The sequence below is a fragment of the Orycteropus afer genome, unplaced genomic scaffold (genome assembly GCF_000298275.1).
Source record: "Orycteropus afer afer isolate SDZICR_OR568_19922 unplaced genomic scaffold, OryAfe1.0 scaffold00127, whole genome shotgun sequence".
Taxonomy (NCBI): Eukaryota; Metazoa; Chordata; class Mammalia; order Tubulidentata; family Orycteropodidae; genus Orycteropus; species Orycteropus afer.
The window spans coordinates 2356062-2375069 of NW_006921714.1; the positions used below are offsets into that span (position 1 = coordinate 2356062).

The following is a 19008-nucleotide window of genomic DNA, read 5'->3' on the forward strand; positions in this document are numbered from 1 at the left end:
TTGTCCAATCTTCCTTCCAAGGAGTGGCTGGTGGGTTTGAACCGCCAGCCTTCTGGTTAGCAGTCAAATGCCTTAGGCACTACACTATCAGAATTCCCATTTATAATACAGAGAGACATTAATAGCACAAAGAATGGAAGAAATTAACCTATATTGGAGAAAAGTTTACTGAAATTAAGTCAGTATTAACCTGAACCAAATTGGGATAATTTAGGATATATATTTTAATTTGTAGAACCAAAAACTCACTGCCATCAAGTCAATTCCAACTCAGAACAACCCTACAGAACAAAGTAGAACTGCCCCCACAGGGTTTCCAAGGCTGTAAATCTTTTTTGTGTATGATTTGGGTGAAAATTTACAGAGCAAAATCAATTTCCAGACAGCAGTTCACATACACTTTGTGTCATGACACTGACCACAATTCACCACAATGCAACAGCTCTCCTCCTACTTCCTCCCGACAGTCACCTCTTCCCTGTCCATCCCTCCATCCACTTCTGCCCCTGAGCTGCCTCCCTGTGCATAAACAGCCCTTCTTTCTGCCATGATTGTTCTTTCCAAGGAGTGTGTCTACCTAAGATAAATGTTCATCTCCTATGCCTGTCTTTTGTTTGGCTGGAAACCAAGGCTGTAAATCTTTATAGAAGCAGACTGTCCCACCTTTCTCTCATGGAGCAGCTGGTGGGTTCGAACTGCTGACCTTTTGGTTAGCAGCCAAATGCTTTCACCACTGCACCAACACAGCTCCTTATAATTTGCCTAGCAACCACCAAAACATTTTTCAAGACAATAAAGCTTTACAAATCAACTAAGGAATTAAAATGGTACACTAAAAAGTGACTTAACACAAAAGAAGGGAAAGGGGAAACACGGAAATAAAAATGGCATGAGACATACAGAAAATAAAGAGCAAAATGGCAGATGTAAGCCACATTCGTAGTTACATTAAATGCCAATGGACTAGGCACTCCAAGCAGAAACTCAAAGTTTTAAAACTGGATGAAAAAAAAAGCAAAATCTAAAGACAAGCTATCTACCTGAGACATGCTATATACAAAAGACATGCTTTAACTCAAAAACACAAATAGGTTTCAAGTAAAAGGATGCAAATACGTACTATGTAAACAGTAACCACAAGACAGCTAGAGTGCTATATTAATATCAGACAAGACAAACTTTAAGTCAAGGACTACTGCCAGAGACAGGCATCTACAGAAAAACTTACAGGTAGCATTATACTTAATGGTGAAAGATTGAACACTTTCTCCTTAAGATGAAGAGCAAGGCAAGAAACAGAACAACCAGATGGAGAAAAGGAGAATGTTCACACATTGAAGAATGAGTCCACTGCCACGGAGCAATTTGTGTAGAAATTGTTGAATGGGAACCTAAACTGCTACGTAAACTTTCACTAAAACACAATAAAATATTATGGGGGGAAAATAAAGTGAGGGTGTCTGCTCTCACTACTTCTGTTCTACAATGTACAGCAATTTCTAGCCAGTGCAAGTACCAAAAAAAACCAAAGTCACTGCTGCCGAGTCAAACCTGATTCCTAGTGACCCCTCCTTGGGTTTCCAAGGCAGTATCACTATGGAAGTAGATTGCCCAGTCTTCCTTCCGAGGAGTGGTTGGTGGGTTTGAACTGCCAGCCTTCTGGTTAGCAGTCAAATGCCTTAGGCATTATGCTACCAGAGCTCCTAGCCAGTGCAAGTAAGAAAAATGAATGAAATGCATATATATTATAAAGAAAGAAAGAAAACTGTTTTCATTCACAAATGGCATGCTCCTAACTGAAGAAGATTCCAAGTAACCTATCAGAAAAATACTAGAACTAATTAATGAGTTTAGGAAGGCTGGAGAATACAACATCCACATACAAATCTCAATAGTATTTCTATATCATACCAAGGAATAAATTGAAAAGGAAACTAAGAAGCAATTATACTCACAATGGCTTTAAATACATAGAAATAAATTTAACAAAACAAATGTAAAACTTGTACACTGAAAATTAAAAAAAAATTTCTGAGATAAGTTTTAAAAAGATCTAAATAAACAGAGAGACTACCATGCTCATGAATTGGAAGGGTCACTATTGTTAAGATGGCAATTCTCCCCAAATTGATCTAGAGATTCAGTGCAATCCTCACCGAGACCCCAGAAGGCGTGGGTGTATGTGTGTGTGTGTGTGTGTGTGAAAATTGGTAAGCTGATTACAAAATTTTTATGGAAATGTCAAGGACTTGAAATGACCAAAATAATTTCAGAAAACAACAAAACTGAATGACTTATACTACCTGATTTCAAAACTTACTATCAAGCTAGAGTGATCAAGACTGCACTGGTGTTAAGGGCAGATACATAGATCAATGAACAAAACAGAGATTCCAGAAATAAACCTTTACATTGATGTTCAATTCCTTTTTTATGAAAAGCAATTCAATGGGAAGAGTAGAATTTTCAACAAATGGAGCTTGAAGAATTGGATAACCATAAAAAAAAAAAATTACTTAGGCCCTAACCTCACACCATATATAAAACTTAATTCAAAATAGATGAGAGACCTAAATGCAAAAACTAAAACTACAAAACATAAAAGAAAATCTTTGTGATCTCAGATTAGGCAAATATTTCTTAGCTATGACAGCCAAAAAGATGATCCATAGAAGAAAAAGCTGGTAAATTAGATATCATCAAAATTAAAAACTTTTCCTCTTCAAATGATACCATGAAGAAAATAAAAATACAAGACACAGATTGGCAGAAAATATTTGCAAAACATAAATGTGGTAAAGAATTTATATCCAGAGCACATAATGAACTCGCACAACTGGATAATAAGAAGACATACAACCCAATTGAAGACAAGGTAAATAGATTTGAATAGTTATGTCTCCAAAGATAATAGAAGCACATGAGAAGCTGCTGAAAATTATTAATCATGTAGGAAATAAAAACCAAGGTCATGAGACACTTCCATGAACCCACTGTTGTTGTTGTTAGGTGCTGTCAAGTCAGTTCCGCTCATAGTCACCTCGCGTAAACACAACGAAACACTGCCTGGTCCTGCGCCATCCGCACAATTGTTGCCATACTTAAGCCCATCGTTGCAGCCTCTGCGTCTACACATCTTGTTGAGGATCTTCCCCTTTTTCGCTGGCCCTCTGCTTTACAAAGGATGATATCCTTCTCCACGCATTGGTCCCTTCTGATAACAGGACCAACTTACGAGAAACGAAGTCTGGCCATTATCATTTCTAAGGAGCACTCTGGCTGTACTTCCTCCGAGACAGATTTTTTCATTCTTCTAGCAGTCCATGGTACATTTAATATTCTTCACCAACACCACACTTCAAATGCGTCATTCTTCTGCGGTCCTTCCTTATTCATAACACATGAACCCATGAGACGGCTACAATCTAAAAAACTGACAATGCCAAGTGTGGAAGAGAATGGAAGAAACTGGAACCCACCTACATTGCTAGTGGGAATACAGCCACTTAGGAAAGCAGTTTCTTAAAAAGTTAAACAGAAACTTACCAGATGATCACACAATTCCACTCCTATAAATCTTCCCAAGGAAAATTAAAATATATGTCCACAAAAATACCTGTATATGAATGCTCATAGCAGGATTATTCATTATAGATAAAAGGTAAAAACAATCTGAACATCCAGCAATTGGTGAATGGACAAACAAAATGTAGTACAGTCATACAATGGAATGGTTTGGCAATAAAATGGTTTAAAGAGTTTCAAAGCAATAAAACTACACAGCAACAAAAATATACAATTATTCAGCAATAAAATGGCTAAAAGTGGATGAACTTCATAAACACTATGATAAGTGAAATAAGTGAGACACAAAGGACTGTATGTTTTATTATTCCATTTCTGTGAAATTTCTAGAAAAGGCAATCCTATGGGGACCGCTAGTGGACAAGCAGTTGCCTGGGGCTGAGGGTTAGAGTATTGTTGTTGTTATGTACCGTCGAGTCAGACCCGACTCATAGCGACCCCTCCTCCTTGGGTTTCCGAGGCGGTATCACTACAGAAGTAGATTGCCCAACCTTCCTTCCAAGGAGTGACTGGAGGGTTAGAGTAGGGGCTGACAATAAACGGGCAGGAGGGAACTTCTTAGGGCAACAGAAAAGTCTTAAGCTGAATTGTGATGATGGTCGCACAGTTGTATAAATTTATTTAAAATAAATAATATTAGAAATAATTGAACTACATATTTACAACAGGTGAGTTTTATGACTTATAAATTACACCACAACAAGCTGCTAAAACAATACAGCAGCTTGCTTTTTCATCATTCCTGGTTATCTCTCTGTGTAACACAGAATTTGGCTGGCCTCTGTCCTGCTTTACTGGGGTATAAGCTCTAACATCTCAGCTCCTTGGACCACACTTTTTATGCAAACGAGGCGGCTCATGGAGGACCCCTTGATGGTTTATGCCAACAGGATGACATAGGATATAAGGCCTGGCCACACCAGAAAGACTAACCATGTGATTAGAATCTTGGAGCTCTAAGTCATGTGATGGCAGACCTACATCTGGGGAGGGGAGAACACTGGAAATTGAGTTCAGTTATGTGGTCAGTGATTCAATTAACCATAACGATGCCAGAACAAAAACTCTAACACCAAGGTTCAGGTGAGCTTCCTTGATTGACAATATTCTGTGTACTATCACACAGCAGTGTACTGGGGGTGACACATCCCTGGGGACGATGGAGACATCTCATTTAGAACTTTCCCAGGCTTCACACCCTATTATCGTTTGTCCCTTTGGCTGGCTCTGATCTGCATCATTTCACTAAAATAAAAGCGTGATCTTAAGTATAGCGCGTTCCTGAGTTTCTATGAGTCATTCTAGTGAATTACCAAACCTGAAGAGGTATTGGGAACCCCCAAATTTGTAGCCAGCTGGTTAGAAGCAATAGTTGACTGGGGACCCCCAACCTTGCAGCTAGTGTCTGAAGTAGAGCAATCTTGTAGAGGACTGTGCCCTTAACCTGTGGAGTTCAGTCTCATGCCAGGTAGTTGGTGTCAGCAGTATTTTACATCCTCCTCTCCCACTTTAGGAGCTCTGGTGGCATGGTGCCTAAGGCATTTGACTGCTAACCAGAAGGCTGGTGATTCAAACCCACCAGCTGCTCCTCAGAAGGAAGATCAACTTCTGTAGTGATACCCCCTCAGAAACCCAAGAAGAAGTCTCTGTGAGTTGGATCTGACTCGAAGGCAGTGAGCTTGGATTTTTTTTGGTTTTTTTTTTTTTTGGTCTCCCACTTTAAAGAGCTCTGGTGTGCTGTGGTTAAGGCATTGGCTGTTAACCCAAAAGTCGGAGGGTCAAACCCACCAGCTGCTCCATGGGAGGAAGAGGAGGCAATCTACTTTCATAAAGATTTATAACCTTGCAAACTCCGTGAGGGCAGGAGGTTTGGTTTTTGGTTTTTCCCCCACTTTGATCTCTACCATCTTGCTCTCTTATCTCTTGGGACCTTTTTTAGTCAATTTTTACTTCACTCCCAGCAGTTTCTCCTTTGTGGGGCCCAATCCCAGAAAATAAACCTAATGGGTCAGTTTCAAGCCTTCAAGACCTGCTTGGCAAGAACCCTCTCATTTTCAGCCACAGATCTCACATTTGCCAGACAAATTTTCCAGGAAATACATGTTGCCTTTTTTTTTGGGTCTCTTAGTCTCAGGAGCTCTGGTGGTGCAGTGCCTAAGGCCAAAAGGTTGGTGGTTCAACCCACCAGCCACTCCATCCATTTACCACCTCAGAAACCCAGTGGGGGTCACTATGAGTTTGAATCAACTCGATGGCAGTGGGTTTTTTTGTTTTTTTTTTTTGGTGTACTCTAAGCTTCAAGGAGCTGTGGTGGCGCAGTGGTTAAGGCATTTAGCTGCAAGTGAAAAGGGCAGTGGTTCGAACCCACCAGCCACTCCACAGGAGGAAGATGAGGCAGTCTGCTTCCATAAAGATTTACGGCCTTGGAAACCCTGTGAGGCACTTCTACTCTGTCCTACAGGCTCGCTATGAGTTGAAATCAGTCACTTGACTTTGGTTTTTGGTTCTCAGGCCCATCACATGTCCCACTGCTTTCTTCTGCTTTTTCCCACACAAATGCAAATAGCATGCCGTCACGTGGCTGTTAGCCATGTGTCCTCACAGACGTGTATTGTGGGTTCATGGGGATACTTTGCCACCCAGTTTTGTTGCAAATGTTCTTCATGAGCGTTTGGTTTTGCTGTCTAGCTACAGTGTCTTTCTCATGAGGCCGACCAACCCGATGAGCTCACCCAGGCAGGCAGCTACATTCTCTCGGGCCCTCTTCTTTCTTCCCTCCCAGCACATTCCTTCCTTACAGTGTCTTCACAGGGTGTCATCGTTATCCGCGATAGCTGCGTCTTCCCCACCAGCTCAGAGAACAGTTTTTATTCACCTTATACCCCAGAGCTGACCCTAGCGACTGGCACCCAGCAGGCGCTCAATACACGTTTAGGCAATAGTTGTTGTTGATGTTGTTTTACCTACTAGCTCCAACTGCACTTGAAAGGAATATAATGGCACCTCTAAAAAAAAGAAAAACAAAGCCTGTGATTCAGAGGTTTTACTGAATCTGGCCAATGGGTTTCTCTGGGCATTCTTCAGAAAAAACACATCAGGTTCTTCCTGGTATTTAACTACTCCTTAAAGACAACCAGGGACTGCTATTTCTGACACTCATTTGCCAGGGCTATTCAAACGGGAACCAACTACCACATCCACCAACCAAGCTCCGCCCCCCAGCACAGAGAGTATGCAAATTACGCCAAGGAAGATGAGTTGACAGGAGCAGAAAGGCACAGTGTATGGGGCCAGCCTCAAAGCATTGTCTCCAAAGGCACTTGTGAATAAAATGTCAAAATTCAAACTCAAAAATAGAGAGAAAGGTGAAACGATCAAATGTCAATGAAAAACATTTTTTGTTAAATTTTAAACCCTGTAATTAATGCAGGAGAACATACACTAATATTGTAGCTTTTCTTACTGATGTGCAAGGAGCTCTGGTGGTGTAGTGGGTAAGGCATTTGGCTGCAAACCAAAAAGTCAGTGGTTCAAACCCACCAATCACTCCATGGAAGAAAGATGAGGCAGTCTGCTTCTGTAAAGATTTACAGCCTTAGAAATCCAATAGGGGTCATTATGAGCTGGAATCAACTGGATGGCAGTGAGTTGAGTTTGGTTTGGTACTGATGTGCAGAGATCTGGCAGACCTTGCCATACAACTGTAAAGGCAGGTCATTGTAAGAGAATGTACGGCCTCACTCATCTTCAATAGAAGGCTCCAGTACCTCCTAAGAAAAGTCATAAATTCTCCAAAGATGTCTCATTCATTTTCTGGGCTTTAGCTCAATCTTTCTCTGAAACTATCTCTAAGAGTTGACTGAAAAGAATGGAAAGAAAAAGGACAATTTAAAATAATATGTAGGAACTATCCCTTGAAAAGAGCTGGTGCCTTCCCCTGGCCCTCTAGGCCCTTGTGTGAAATATTAATGCATTTGACACCTTAACTAGGGAAGAGAAACCACAGGCTAACAAGCTAGGCTCTGGCCAAGAGCCAAAAGGGATGCTGCATACTTGGACCACACTGTGCTTCCCAGCCCCCTGCTCCCTGGGCAGATACATCTGGACCTGCTCCGTGACCCAGACATCACTAAATTACCAAGAGAGCTCTGCACAGCCTGAGAAGCTTAGAGGGGGTGAAACGTGGCTTCCTTCCTGACCAGACAGTATGCTAATTCCTCTTTCCCAACACACAGGTGTCATGTCGACTGTCTGCCCCGAGAAGTTGGCTACCAAAGGCCGCACTTCCACATGCTCAGATGCCTCTGTGGCCAACTTCACCCCAGAAGGCTTCAACTCCATGAGTTCTACATGTAAAGTCTTAAAACAATGTGAGTCTGGGAGGCTCTGGGCACAAATGTTCTCAACAGCCAAACTGCGAAAATTCTCTTTCCTGGAATCTCATCCAGATGTGTACACGTTAGGCTTAAGTAAGGAGTCCCACAAGCACCAAAATTCCACCAAGCCAGGAGCTTCAAGAAAGAAAAGATTCTGCCAGGTCCTTCTTGAGGAATTTCTTTTAATAAAGCCACCATTATTGCAATCTCAGAGATAGGATAGGTGAAGGCCCCATGATCTTTCCAGAGAACGTACTTCTTGCTGAGGTCAAGTTCCATGAAGCCAATCTATGCACATCTTGTCTTGTTCATCCTTATATTCCCAACACCTAACACAGTGCTCAGCACAGTCAGGCTCTCAATAAACACTCGTGTAGCTCTGGTGGTATAGTGGCTAAGGTCTTTGGCTACTAACCAGAAGGTCAGCAGCTCAAACCCCAATGGGGGTCCCTATGAGTTGGAACTGACTCAGTGGCAGTGAGTTTGGTTTTAGCTTCCAGTTTTAAAGAAAACAGACAATTATCAGATGTCCTCCATGAACCATAGCCAGCTCAGCTGAAAATGAGACATTGCTCAGGGCCCAGGTCCCTCCCAAACAAAACATAGAAATCTCTGCTCCACGAGGGCAAGACTGTCATGATCTGATCTCTCTCAGAGGGCAAGACTGTCATGTCTGGCTGCTTATCATTTTATCCCTAGCCCCTGGAGAATGCTACCACAAAGCAGGAACTGAATAAATGCTACAGAATAACTGAATGTCATCACGTATCATCTGAAGCCAGTCAGAACCCCCACTGGCATCAAGTCAATTCCAACTCATAGGGACCTTTTAGGACAGAATAGAACTGTCCCATAGCATTTCCGAGGCTGCAAATCTTCACAGAAGCAGACTGCCTTTCTCCGGTGGAGTGGCTGGTGGGTTTGAATTGCTGACCTTTTGGTTAGCAGCCAAGTGTTCTAATCACTGAACCATCACAGCTCCTTGAACCCAAACAGACAGGCAGTATTCCTCACACCTCACTATATGCTCCTGCTGTGGATTTCATTCAAGCTTCTCCCATCCAGTGCATGACCCAAGAGTTTGTCTGCAAATGCCACCATCTGAGTAAGGTCTTATATCAGCAACCCCCTCTGGGATCAATCTCCAACCATATCAAAAAGTACTGGAAAATGCTCAAAGAAATAAGTAAACTGATTTTTAGACACCACCTTACATAATGACCTCTTTTTAGGGGGAGTTTCAAGGTAAAAGCCTAACATAAAAGAAACAGCACTGTCTCCACCCTCTTTCCTAAGGCTTAGCCCTTTTGTCATTCTTTGCTCTGTGTCTTCCTCCTCCAAACCACACTTTCCCCTTTTGGCCATCATGAGGACACACTCTCACAGCTGCCCTCAGACCTCTGACAGCTCCTTTATTGGCTCCTCCTCCTTGACCCAATTTCTAACTCTTGCAGCTCTCTTGAGCTGGGCCTTCTCTCTTTACACTTTGTCCCTCACTGATGTCATCCAGTCCCAGGGCTTTAAATATCATCAACATGCTGAAACTCCCAATTTATAACTTAAGCTGAAACCTTCTCTCTGTGCTCATGAGTATTCTGAATTGAAATTTACACTTAGGCATCTCACAGGCATCTCAAACATCAAAGACAAACTCTTGATGTGGCCTCTCCAAATCTGATCCTTTCCTTGATCCCATCCGATCCAACCAATAGTTTAGGACTGAAACTGGGTTAAAGAATAATGAAGAATACACGAATCATCTCACCACGTGGATGAATTTGGAGGACATTATGCTGAGTGAAATAAGTCAGTTGCAGAAGGTCAAATATTGTATGAGCTCATTATTGTAAAAAGTCAAGGAAAGGTTTACTTAGGGAAGGAAACTCACTTTGTTGGTTACTAGGGATGGCAGGGAGGGAAATTTTCAGACTAGTTGGGGGTGACATGTTGATATGAGTGAGGGGAAGGATGGTATGGAAAGAGTCTGTGACCAGCATGATGACACTGGGGAAAGGAAGGTCACTGATACGTGCACATAAGATATAGACAACAGAGGCAAATACTAGTGTATGCACAAGACTGCATTACCACTAACACCAAACACCAGGGTACAGATAAATGCATAGACAACTGAGAAGATCCAATGGGGGTCGGCGAGCAGGAATGTACCCTAGACCAAGGAGAGATATGGCTGAAGATAGTCTCACATATGCACTTGTGCTACAAAATTAGCCACACACATTATAAAAGCAACAGAAAACAGAGTTGGAGTAACTTCTCAGAGACAACCAAACACCCTGAGAGAGAGAATCACCAAGCCTGCCAACTGGGGACTGTACTCTCGGGAGACATCATGCTTAATTGGCACAACATAGTACATAAAAATCTTGTTTCACAACCTACTTTGGTGAGTAGCAACTGGGGTCTTAAAAGCTTTTGAGCAGCCATCTAAGATGCAACTATTAATCTCCTCTCATCCAAATCAAAGAAGAAAAATCAAAGGCATCTGGAAATAATTAGTCCAAGGATAAGATGGATCATGAGGACCTCAGCCTTCATGACCCTAAGACCAGAATAAGTAGATGGTGCCCAGCTACCAATGCCAACCACTCAGAAAAGAATCAAAACTGGAGATCCTGGATAGAGTGGAAGGAAAAATGTGGAACGAAATTCAAAAACACAAAAGTGACCAGGATTACTGGTCGGATAGAGTCTGGTGGAAACCTCGAGACTATGGCCCTGGGTTACCTTTCAGGCCTAGAAATGGGCTCACTCCCATGGATTGGCACTCTCAGCCCAACAGTAGAAAGACCTACATGCAGAATACCTACTCCAGGGTGATGCACTCACCTACTCTAGGGAGATGCATCCCTTAGAACAATCAGCTATGAGACACCAAAGGGGCAGCATTCACATTGAGGGAAAGCTGGACAGACAGGAGTGCATGGTTAAGACAGGCACAGGGAGAGGGTAGTCACAGGGATAGGAGGGGAGGAGAGTTTGTTAGGATCAGGGATGGTAATCGGGGCATGAAATCAAATGTACACACGCTGTTGAATGTAAAACAAATTTGCCCTGTCAATTTGCACCCAAAGCCCAATAAAATTGAAAATAAATAAGTAAGATTGAAACTGGGGAGTAATCCTTGGTTCTTCCATTTTCCTTACCATCACTCTGAATCCAATGCATGAGCTGGTCCTAATACCAACGTTGAGGTCTAACGTGTCTCAAATCCATCCACTTTCCCTAGTCTCCACTACCACTATCAACTCTGAAGAAGGCATCTAATGTCTTGCTCATATCATCACCTCCCTTTTCTTCTGGTGACTTGGGACAGCCACAACTGTATGCCACCATAGATCTGCCCTTTTCAGGGTAAGTCCAACCAAGAGGCCATGAGTCTCTCTCTTGCTATGCTCCGTGAATGCTGGACTCCTTTCTTGGGCACACCAAGCTCTCTCCTGGCTTACAACCTTGGTGAATGTAGGGTCCTCGGCTCAGAATGCACCATTTCCTGCTCTTGCCATGGTTAGTGCCTTCTCTTCTTTCAGGTCTTGGTTTTAATGTCAGTTCTTAGAGAGACCTCCCTGACGACCCTATCTAAGCAGCTGCCTCCCTTTCCAGTTACTTGTTTTTACTGCATCCTAGCAGTTACCATCATTCGTAATTATATAATTAGTGTACTTATTATTATCTGTTTCTTTCACTATACTGTATGCTCCCGGAGAGCCTGCACCATGTCTCTTCTATTTCCCAATGTATAAGAGTCCTGAGCACAGTACTTGCCACCTGGCAAAACTCAATAAGGACTTGTTGGGTAACTGACTAAGCCTATTGCTCACCAGGTCTTGTGCTGAGAAATCCTCTGAATTCTACATAACTCTCCACCCCAGCCTCCTTACACCTTGAGGATCACACAGTAGAGAACACAGTTCCACCTCCATATTTCCAACTTGGAATGTCCATCCGCCTGACTCCCCTGTTTAGCTCTATGCTACTGCAACCTCAGCTCTCCAAAGCTTTACAGCCTTTTCCAGCTCACGTGGCTGGTCCAGCATAGCAGCTCTCCTCTGTGCCCCCGTGGCAACCTGGCCTTCCCCTGTCACTGTCACCACACTATCTTAAAACTACCCATGAGACTGTAAGCTCTGTGAGGATAGGGACCTTGTCTATCCTCTTCACCACTATATCCCCAGAGCCTAGCACAGAGCCTGCCACCTCCCACATACGCAATGAATCTTGTTAAATAAATGAATAAATGACCTTGTTCACTGAGTCAAAAACTGGACCTGAAAACTTCAGCTCCTCTGAAGTGGCCGAGGGTTCTTTTACCATCTTCTCTACTCTTTTGCACTACTGTATTGTGTTGTTGGGGAGCTCTGGTAGCGTAGTGCCTAAGGCACTTGACTGCTAACCAGAAGGCTGGTGGTTCAAACCCACCAGCCACTCCTCGGAAGGAAGGTTGGGCAATCTACTTCCACAGTGATACCGCCTCAGAAACCCAAGGAGGGGTTGCTATGAGTCAGGTCCGACTTGATGGCGCACAACAACAACAACACAATGTTATGTGCCATCGAGTCAGATGTTACTTATGTTCATGTCTTCACCGGTATCCTTTTCTACAGAAAGCCAGGCCCATTTCTTTTCATCTTTGAATTGCTTAATGAATGTCATGTACAGAAAGCAGGTATTAGGAAATGCTTACTGAAAATGTGTCTCAATTCTTCAAATTCCCTGCATTTGACTTACAGTGTAAAAGCAAACATGTTTTAGTGCCATGGAAAAGGTAAACATTTCTTATCACTGCAAGAGGGAAGACCATCTGAGTGCTACAATGCAAAGACAGAAGCCGAGCTGCTCCAGTGCCTGGGAAGGCCCGAGCTGGGAGCAAAGTCTGCTCAGTCCTGGTCGCCTGGTCGGCAGTCTCCCTCACGACTGTCTCCCATGGGCTGGTCTTGTCTCTGACAGTAAACCCAGGCAGTGTGCTGTTCCACAGCCCCTGGACACGGCACGGCCTCCAGGCCCTTTCTCTGCCTTCTAATTCTAGGTTACATTGAACAGGCTCAATAGTAGCAATGGTCTACAAGGTTACTGAAGAAATTTAAAAACTTTTTAAAGCTAATACATACCCATACCCATTGTCGTTGAGTCAATTCTGACTCACAGCAACTCTGCAGGATGAGGTAAAACTGCCCCGTGGGGTTTCCAAAGATGTAAATGTAAATCCTGATGGAAGCAGATGGCCTCCTATTTCTTCCTAAGAGCAGCTGGTGAATTCAAACCTCTCACCTTCTGGTTGATAGCTGAATGCTATAACCATTGCACCACCAAGCATTTATGAACAAAACTCCAAAAACACCTTCCATATGTACCACTTTGCTCTTGGCTTGGCTGCAAGTGCATCAGGGGAACCAAAAGTCTGACCACACCTGCCTCACATGCTGCTTTCCCTGGCCTGGGGGCTCCCAAGCAGAACTCGGTGATGTCCCATAGAAAATAGCACAACCCAGCAGTCAGGTGACCTAGGTCCCGGTGGGCAGTGGTCTACTCACTTCACTTTATCCCTGAAACAGAACCAATTCAGAGCCAAGGAAAACACACACTACAATACATTCTGCTCATGCAGAACATTTGACATGGCTGACAAAAAGCAAAGTTACTTGAAATGTCTTTGTTATCATTTGTTTACGAGATGCTGAAATACTCCTAAGACATGGGATAAATAATCGGCACCCCAAAGCCATGCTTCTCTGGACCTCTGACTGCGGTGAGTGAGGTGGGAAGCAATGGTTCTCCTCCCCACAGCAGGAACCCCAGGATAAGGCCACTTCTCTGCAGCTGGCTGTGCTCCCAGTGACTGAAGGCCCCAGTGCCCCTGCAGTCAGACCAGACAGCCTATCTCCTGTCCCTGAGGAACTGACCTCAGTGATCGGCTGTCAGACTCACACTAATTGTTACCCATCTTGAAAAGAGTTCATTTAAACCAGCAGCTGGTGAGACAAGCTGCCATTGCCCTTCCTACAAACCCTGGTGGGGCAAGACTCATCAATAGAATGAAGAACGCCTCCTCCACCAACTTCTGATTCAACTGATGTCTGACCTGAATCTCGTCCCACTTTCCTGGTAAGTCAACCAGGAATCGTCGTCACTGGGAGTTATAATTACCACTTGCTGTTTGCCTGGTATTTGGAGAACTGCTTTCCTGTGCATTTTCTTATTTGATGTTCCTGCAGCTTTCTGAAGCAAGTGGTCTTAGCCCTATTGCACAGATAAAGAAGCTGGGACTCTGAGGGGAAAAGGGCTGCTTGCAAGTCCTCTGCCTGGAATTCCCTCAGTGACCCTCATAAGAGCACCTGCCATGGGTGAGGCAATTCCGGGAGCCCTCGGGGGCTGCAGCCTGGCCCTCAGAGGTCAAGCTCTCTGATTTCACCCACTGTGCAGCCCGGAGCTGTTTTCATCCTTAGTAGGCTTGCTGCTGCCATCCAGAGGGGGAGAGAAACAGATGTGGGTACATTCCAAGTCAGATCACACCCAGGGAACTACAGGGCGGGGGGTGGGGATGTTACAGATCTGGGCTGCAACCAGTGACGGTCTCCCTGCAGTGAAGAAAGCAGGGGTGGGAAAGGGGAGGAAAGATGAGGAAGGGGGAGGAGGGGAGAGCAAAAACAGAGAGAGAAGGAGGAGGAGAGACCAGGAAGGGGATGGAGGAAAGAGGGGTAGAGAAAAAAGGAGGGGAAGAGGGGAAGACAAAAGGGTAAAGACGGAGGGAAGGAGGGGGAGAGGGAAGGGAAGAGGACAGGCACAGAGAGGAAGAGGAGGCACAGGCGAAGGAGGAGGAGGAAGGAGAGGGAAGGCGGAAGAGACAGATGTTTGGTAACATCATGGAAGGAGCTCTCGTAGCGTAGTGCCTAAGGCATTTGACTGCTCACCAGAAGGCTGGAGGTTCAAATCCACCAGCCACTCCTTGGAAGGAAGGTTGGGCAATCCACTTCTGTAGTGATACAGCCTCAGAAACCCAAGGAGGGGTCGCTATGAGTCGGGGCTGACTCGACGGCAGTGAGTTTGGTTTGGTTTTGGTTTAACACCTTGCAGACGAGACATGAGCGAGAGTTTGGAGAGAAAACACCCAAAGCAGCAGAGGCTGGGAAGCATCTCTGACAATGATGAGTCCTTGGGGCCAAGGGTCCCCTGATGGCGAGAGGGGGAAGGATAAGGCAGCCGTTTAAGGGTCCAATCAAGGCCCTCCACACAGAGCCCCCGCCTTTCCCCTGCAAGGGCTGCAGTCAGAAACCTGGAAGTCAGGTCATTATGTGACCTAGAGGAAGTCTCCTGACTTCTCTGAGTTTCAACTTTCCTGTAAAAGAAAGGCCATGCTACTTCTGCTGCCAAGTGCAGAGGGGGGCTGTGCAGATGAAGGAGATAATGCTGTGATGATCCATGAAGAGGAGGAAAAGGGCTTGGTAAACGTAAAAGCAGCATTCAGATCTAAGAGATGAGGAGGACTCAGGAACCGGTCCTGAGGCCAGGGTCTTTCTGAAAGATGCCCAAGTTAACCAGTTTGCCAGTTACTGGACAAGACGGGAGAGCTCTAAAATAATGCTATTAATTATTATAATTCAGTAAGTCCTCAGGTATTTGGGACAGCCAAAAAGCTAAGCACATATTTAAGTACATTTCTGAAGGAAAAGACATGCTTTATTCATTTCCATCTCTTATTGACAAAATGTTTAACAATACGTCCTCCTACTACTACAAATTGGTCAGACTGTTATTTGTTAGATGACCCCTGCCCCCTCGGCCCAGATCCATGTAAGAAAAGTTCAGGAAAACAAAGGACAGTGAGACAGCAAAGGAGCAAATACACTAGGAGATGGAACCACGGGACAGGTGCCACCTCTGTCCCCACCTGTTCCATATACTGGCTGGAGGTACCCACTCACAAACCATGGGACAGGCGCCACCTCTGTCCCCACCTGTTCCATAGATACTGGCTGGAGGTACCCACTCACAAACCACGGGACAGGCGCCACCTGTTCCATAGATACTGGCTGGAGGTACCCACTCACAAAGGCATGTGGCACATCCCAAAACACCCACTGCTTTCTCTCCTTTCATCTACGTGTTCTGGTCTCCAAATCACCACTCACTTCCACCCACCCAAAAGAAATCTCTTGCTATCGTTGTATGACCCCAGCCTTCAGTACACGCCAGCCAGCAGGAACCTCAAAAGTTCCTGGTCCAATAGCATCACTGGGGTCTTCAGAACCCAGAGAGGAGAACAAGAGGACAGGAAGAGAGGAAAGCCTTCAAAGACAAGCAGTCCTTTAAGGCTCCATCAATGGGCATTAGCATGAACTTGGGTTAAAATAAAACGAGAAATGCGTCAGTAAGCAATGCCCAGTATGTGACCCATCATCTAGTGCAAAGCTCTCATCATGCTGTTTTTCAGCTGGGTTCCAGTGGGTGGCCAACATTTCAGGGAAGGAGGTCAGATCCAGCAGCCCTGCTTCCTCCTCAACAATGAACAGGCTTCAAAGATGACAGTAAGTTACCCGGCCCACCCTTACCAATTCTACCCAAGACATTTTCAATTGAAGGTATTGGTTTCTACCTCGGGGAGCCCCAAGGGAATGAATTCCCATCTCTGGATTCCAAATCAAGCACATATGCTCACAGGTTACAGGGAAGGAGAGCAAGGTGGGGCTCCTCTGGGACAACTGTCATTTGTGAGAAGGTCAAAGAAGCAAATAACTAGAAAAACAGCCCACGTTCCCTCCCTCCCCCTTCCCTTTGTAACAACAAAGAAGACAGGAGTTAAACTTCAGCTTAGGGGACATGCACCATCACTCAGTTGATCTCAATCAGGTGATGAGATCAAAAAAGGGAGCATCTTTGTGTGGAGCCACCAAGCCACTGCAAACCTTGGGGTATTCACGGAGTCTTCCGTGGGGTGTGCCAATCTAAACCAGTGGCCTTTGGGGCAAAGAGACCTTCGCCCACAAACAGTTTAATAGCATTTGAAAAACAAGCACTTACTCTGAACCAAGGGACAATGGGTGCACGTGGCTCTCGGCCACCAGACAGATGAGCTACACCCCAAGGTTTGAAGCTCTTGAAAACAAAGAGGGTGATGAACAGCTTTGTTCATTCTCCAAAGGCTGGGTGGGACTGGGGTCCCGTCTGCCTTTCAAAGCGCTCTTTGACTATTCTAGAGAGAGGGGAACAGGCCTCTAGAGACCTCCCAAGCAAAGCCTAGCAGAGGACCCAGGGGAACCAGATACCTACTGTTGCTCTCCATGCACATACATCCTGCAGCACGGTGGCAAAACAAGGGACAATTGAGATTTGGAACAGAACCACTGCATTTCTCACAAGAGCAGCACGACAAGAAAAACAAACCCCAAATGCATTAGAGAGCAAGCCTTCACCCTTAAGCCCCTCTTAAACCCTTTCCAAAGACAAAGGAGCTCTGGTAGCACAGTGCCTAAAGCATTTGACTGCTAACCAGAAGGATAGCGGTTCAAACCTACCAGCCACTCCACAGAAGGAAGACTGGCAATTGACTTTGTAAAGATATACTACTACTGCCTTAGAAACCCAACAGGGGTCGCTAGGAGTCGGAATTGACTCGATGGCAGTGGGTTTGGTTTTGGTTTTTTGGTTCCAAAGGCAACTCAAGTAGAAAATGGCCTGTATGGCATTATACCACAATCACTTTCATGAAAACCATCTGAGATCTGGTAAACCCAAGTCTCTGAACTGATCAGCCATGGAAGGGGAGATGGCCCTGAATGCCAGAGCTTCCAATTCATGAACTTCCCTGAAGCCTACCTGGCAGGACCCGTGTCACAGAGGAAGGACATCATTAGAGCTCAGTTCCCAGCAGATCCCCGACCTGGTCTTGGTCCTCCGTGCTTGTGACTCATACTCACAGAGGCACCCTTCTCTTCCCCTCCTCCCACATCTTACTCTCCAGGTGGACAGAGATGAAAAGAGCCTATATTCATTTCTTTTCAAAAAATATTCCAATTCTCATTCACATTTAAGACTGTCTGATTATTATAACAACTAAACTAGAGACAGCATGATAAGGCTTCTATTTTCCTTCTTTAGGAAGCGGATTGAAAAAAGAAGAAAGCTTACCCATTTTTGAAATAGAGGACATGGGCTCTCTGAAGTCCTGTTTCTAGGAAAAAACCTAGTTCTTGATCGTGGGGAGCAGGGCCAGGCTTAGGGCTTCTGTTCTGAATATTAGTAAGTATTACCTAGAAGAGGAAAAAATCGGAAAACTAATCAAATGCACATCCATGCTCACTCCCTTCAGACCCTATCTCTACACGCACCACAAAGCTTGAAAACTCAACTTCCTAATGCACACGTCAGTGCTTAGGCCCAGGCGCAAGTGTCAGAAAAGCACAGAGTGACTCCAATCAGACAGGGAGCTACCAAGAGACCCTGGGGCACCCATGGCCCTCCTGGCACCAGAGCTGAGGAAGGAAAGATGCTCAGGAGTGGATGATGCCAGGAGAAGCATCAGTGGTGGATGGCTCTGTGGGCTGCCAGTATGTTGACGGAGAGGCTCAACGACACAGAAGTAGGCTGCAGAAAGGACAGGTAGAGTCATCACCCACCGGTGGCTGAGGTCACTGACATCTGAGTTGCACCCCCAGCCCTAACAGGCATTTAGTGAGCTCCAATAGATGCTGAGAAACTGCCGTGAACAGCACTGGCCCCAGAGTTACCCAGAGAAGGCAAACTCACCAGGCTACAAACTGTGGCATGTGGGCTGAGCATCTATTCTCCAGGGGAGAGGCTGAGAAATACAACCTCTGTTCCCTCTCTAGGAGCTCTAGTGGTGCAGTGGTTAAAGCATTCAGCTGCTAACCAGAAAGTCAGAAGTTTGAACCCGCCAGTGGCTCCATGAGAGAAAGATGAGACAGTCTGATTGTGTATTGTCGTCGTTGTTGTTAAGTGCCGTCGAGTCATTTCCGACTCATAGCGACCCCATGCACAGCAGAACGAAACACTGCCCGATCCCGCACCAGCC

General features: G+C 44.9%; 1 protein-coding gene across 1 annotated transcript in view; it reads right to left on the reverse strand.

Annotated features, from left to right (window-relative positions):
- TTC7B (tetratricopeptide repeat domain 7B) overlaps nucleotides 1-19008 on the reverse strand; it is a 397140-nt gene that overhangs the window by 310836 nt on the left and 67296 nt on the right. Inside the window, exon 3 of the mRNA XM_042781492.1 lies at nucleotides 18105-18226. Within this exon, the coding sequence (XP_042637426.1) occupies nucleotides 18105-18226 (122 nt within the window). The remainder of the gene's footprint in view (nucleotides 1-18104; nucleotides 18227-19008) is intronic.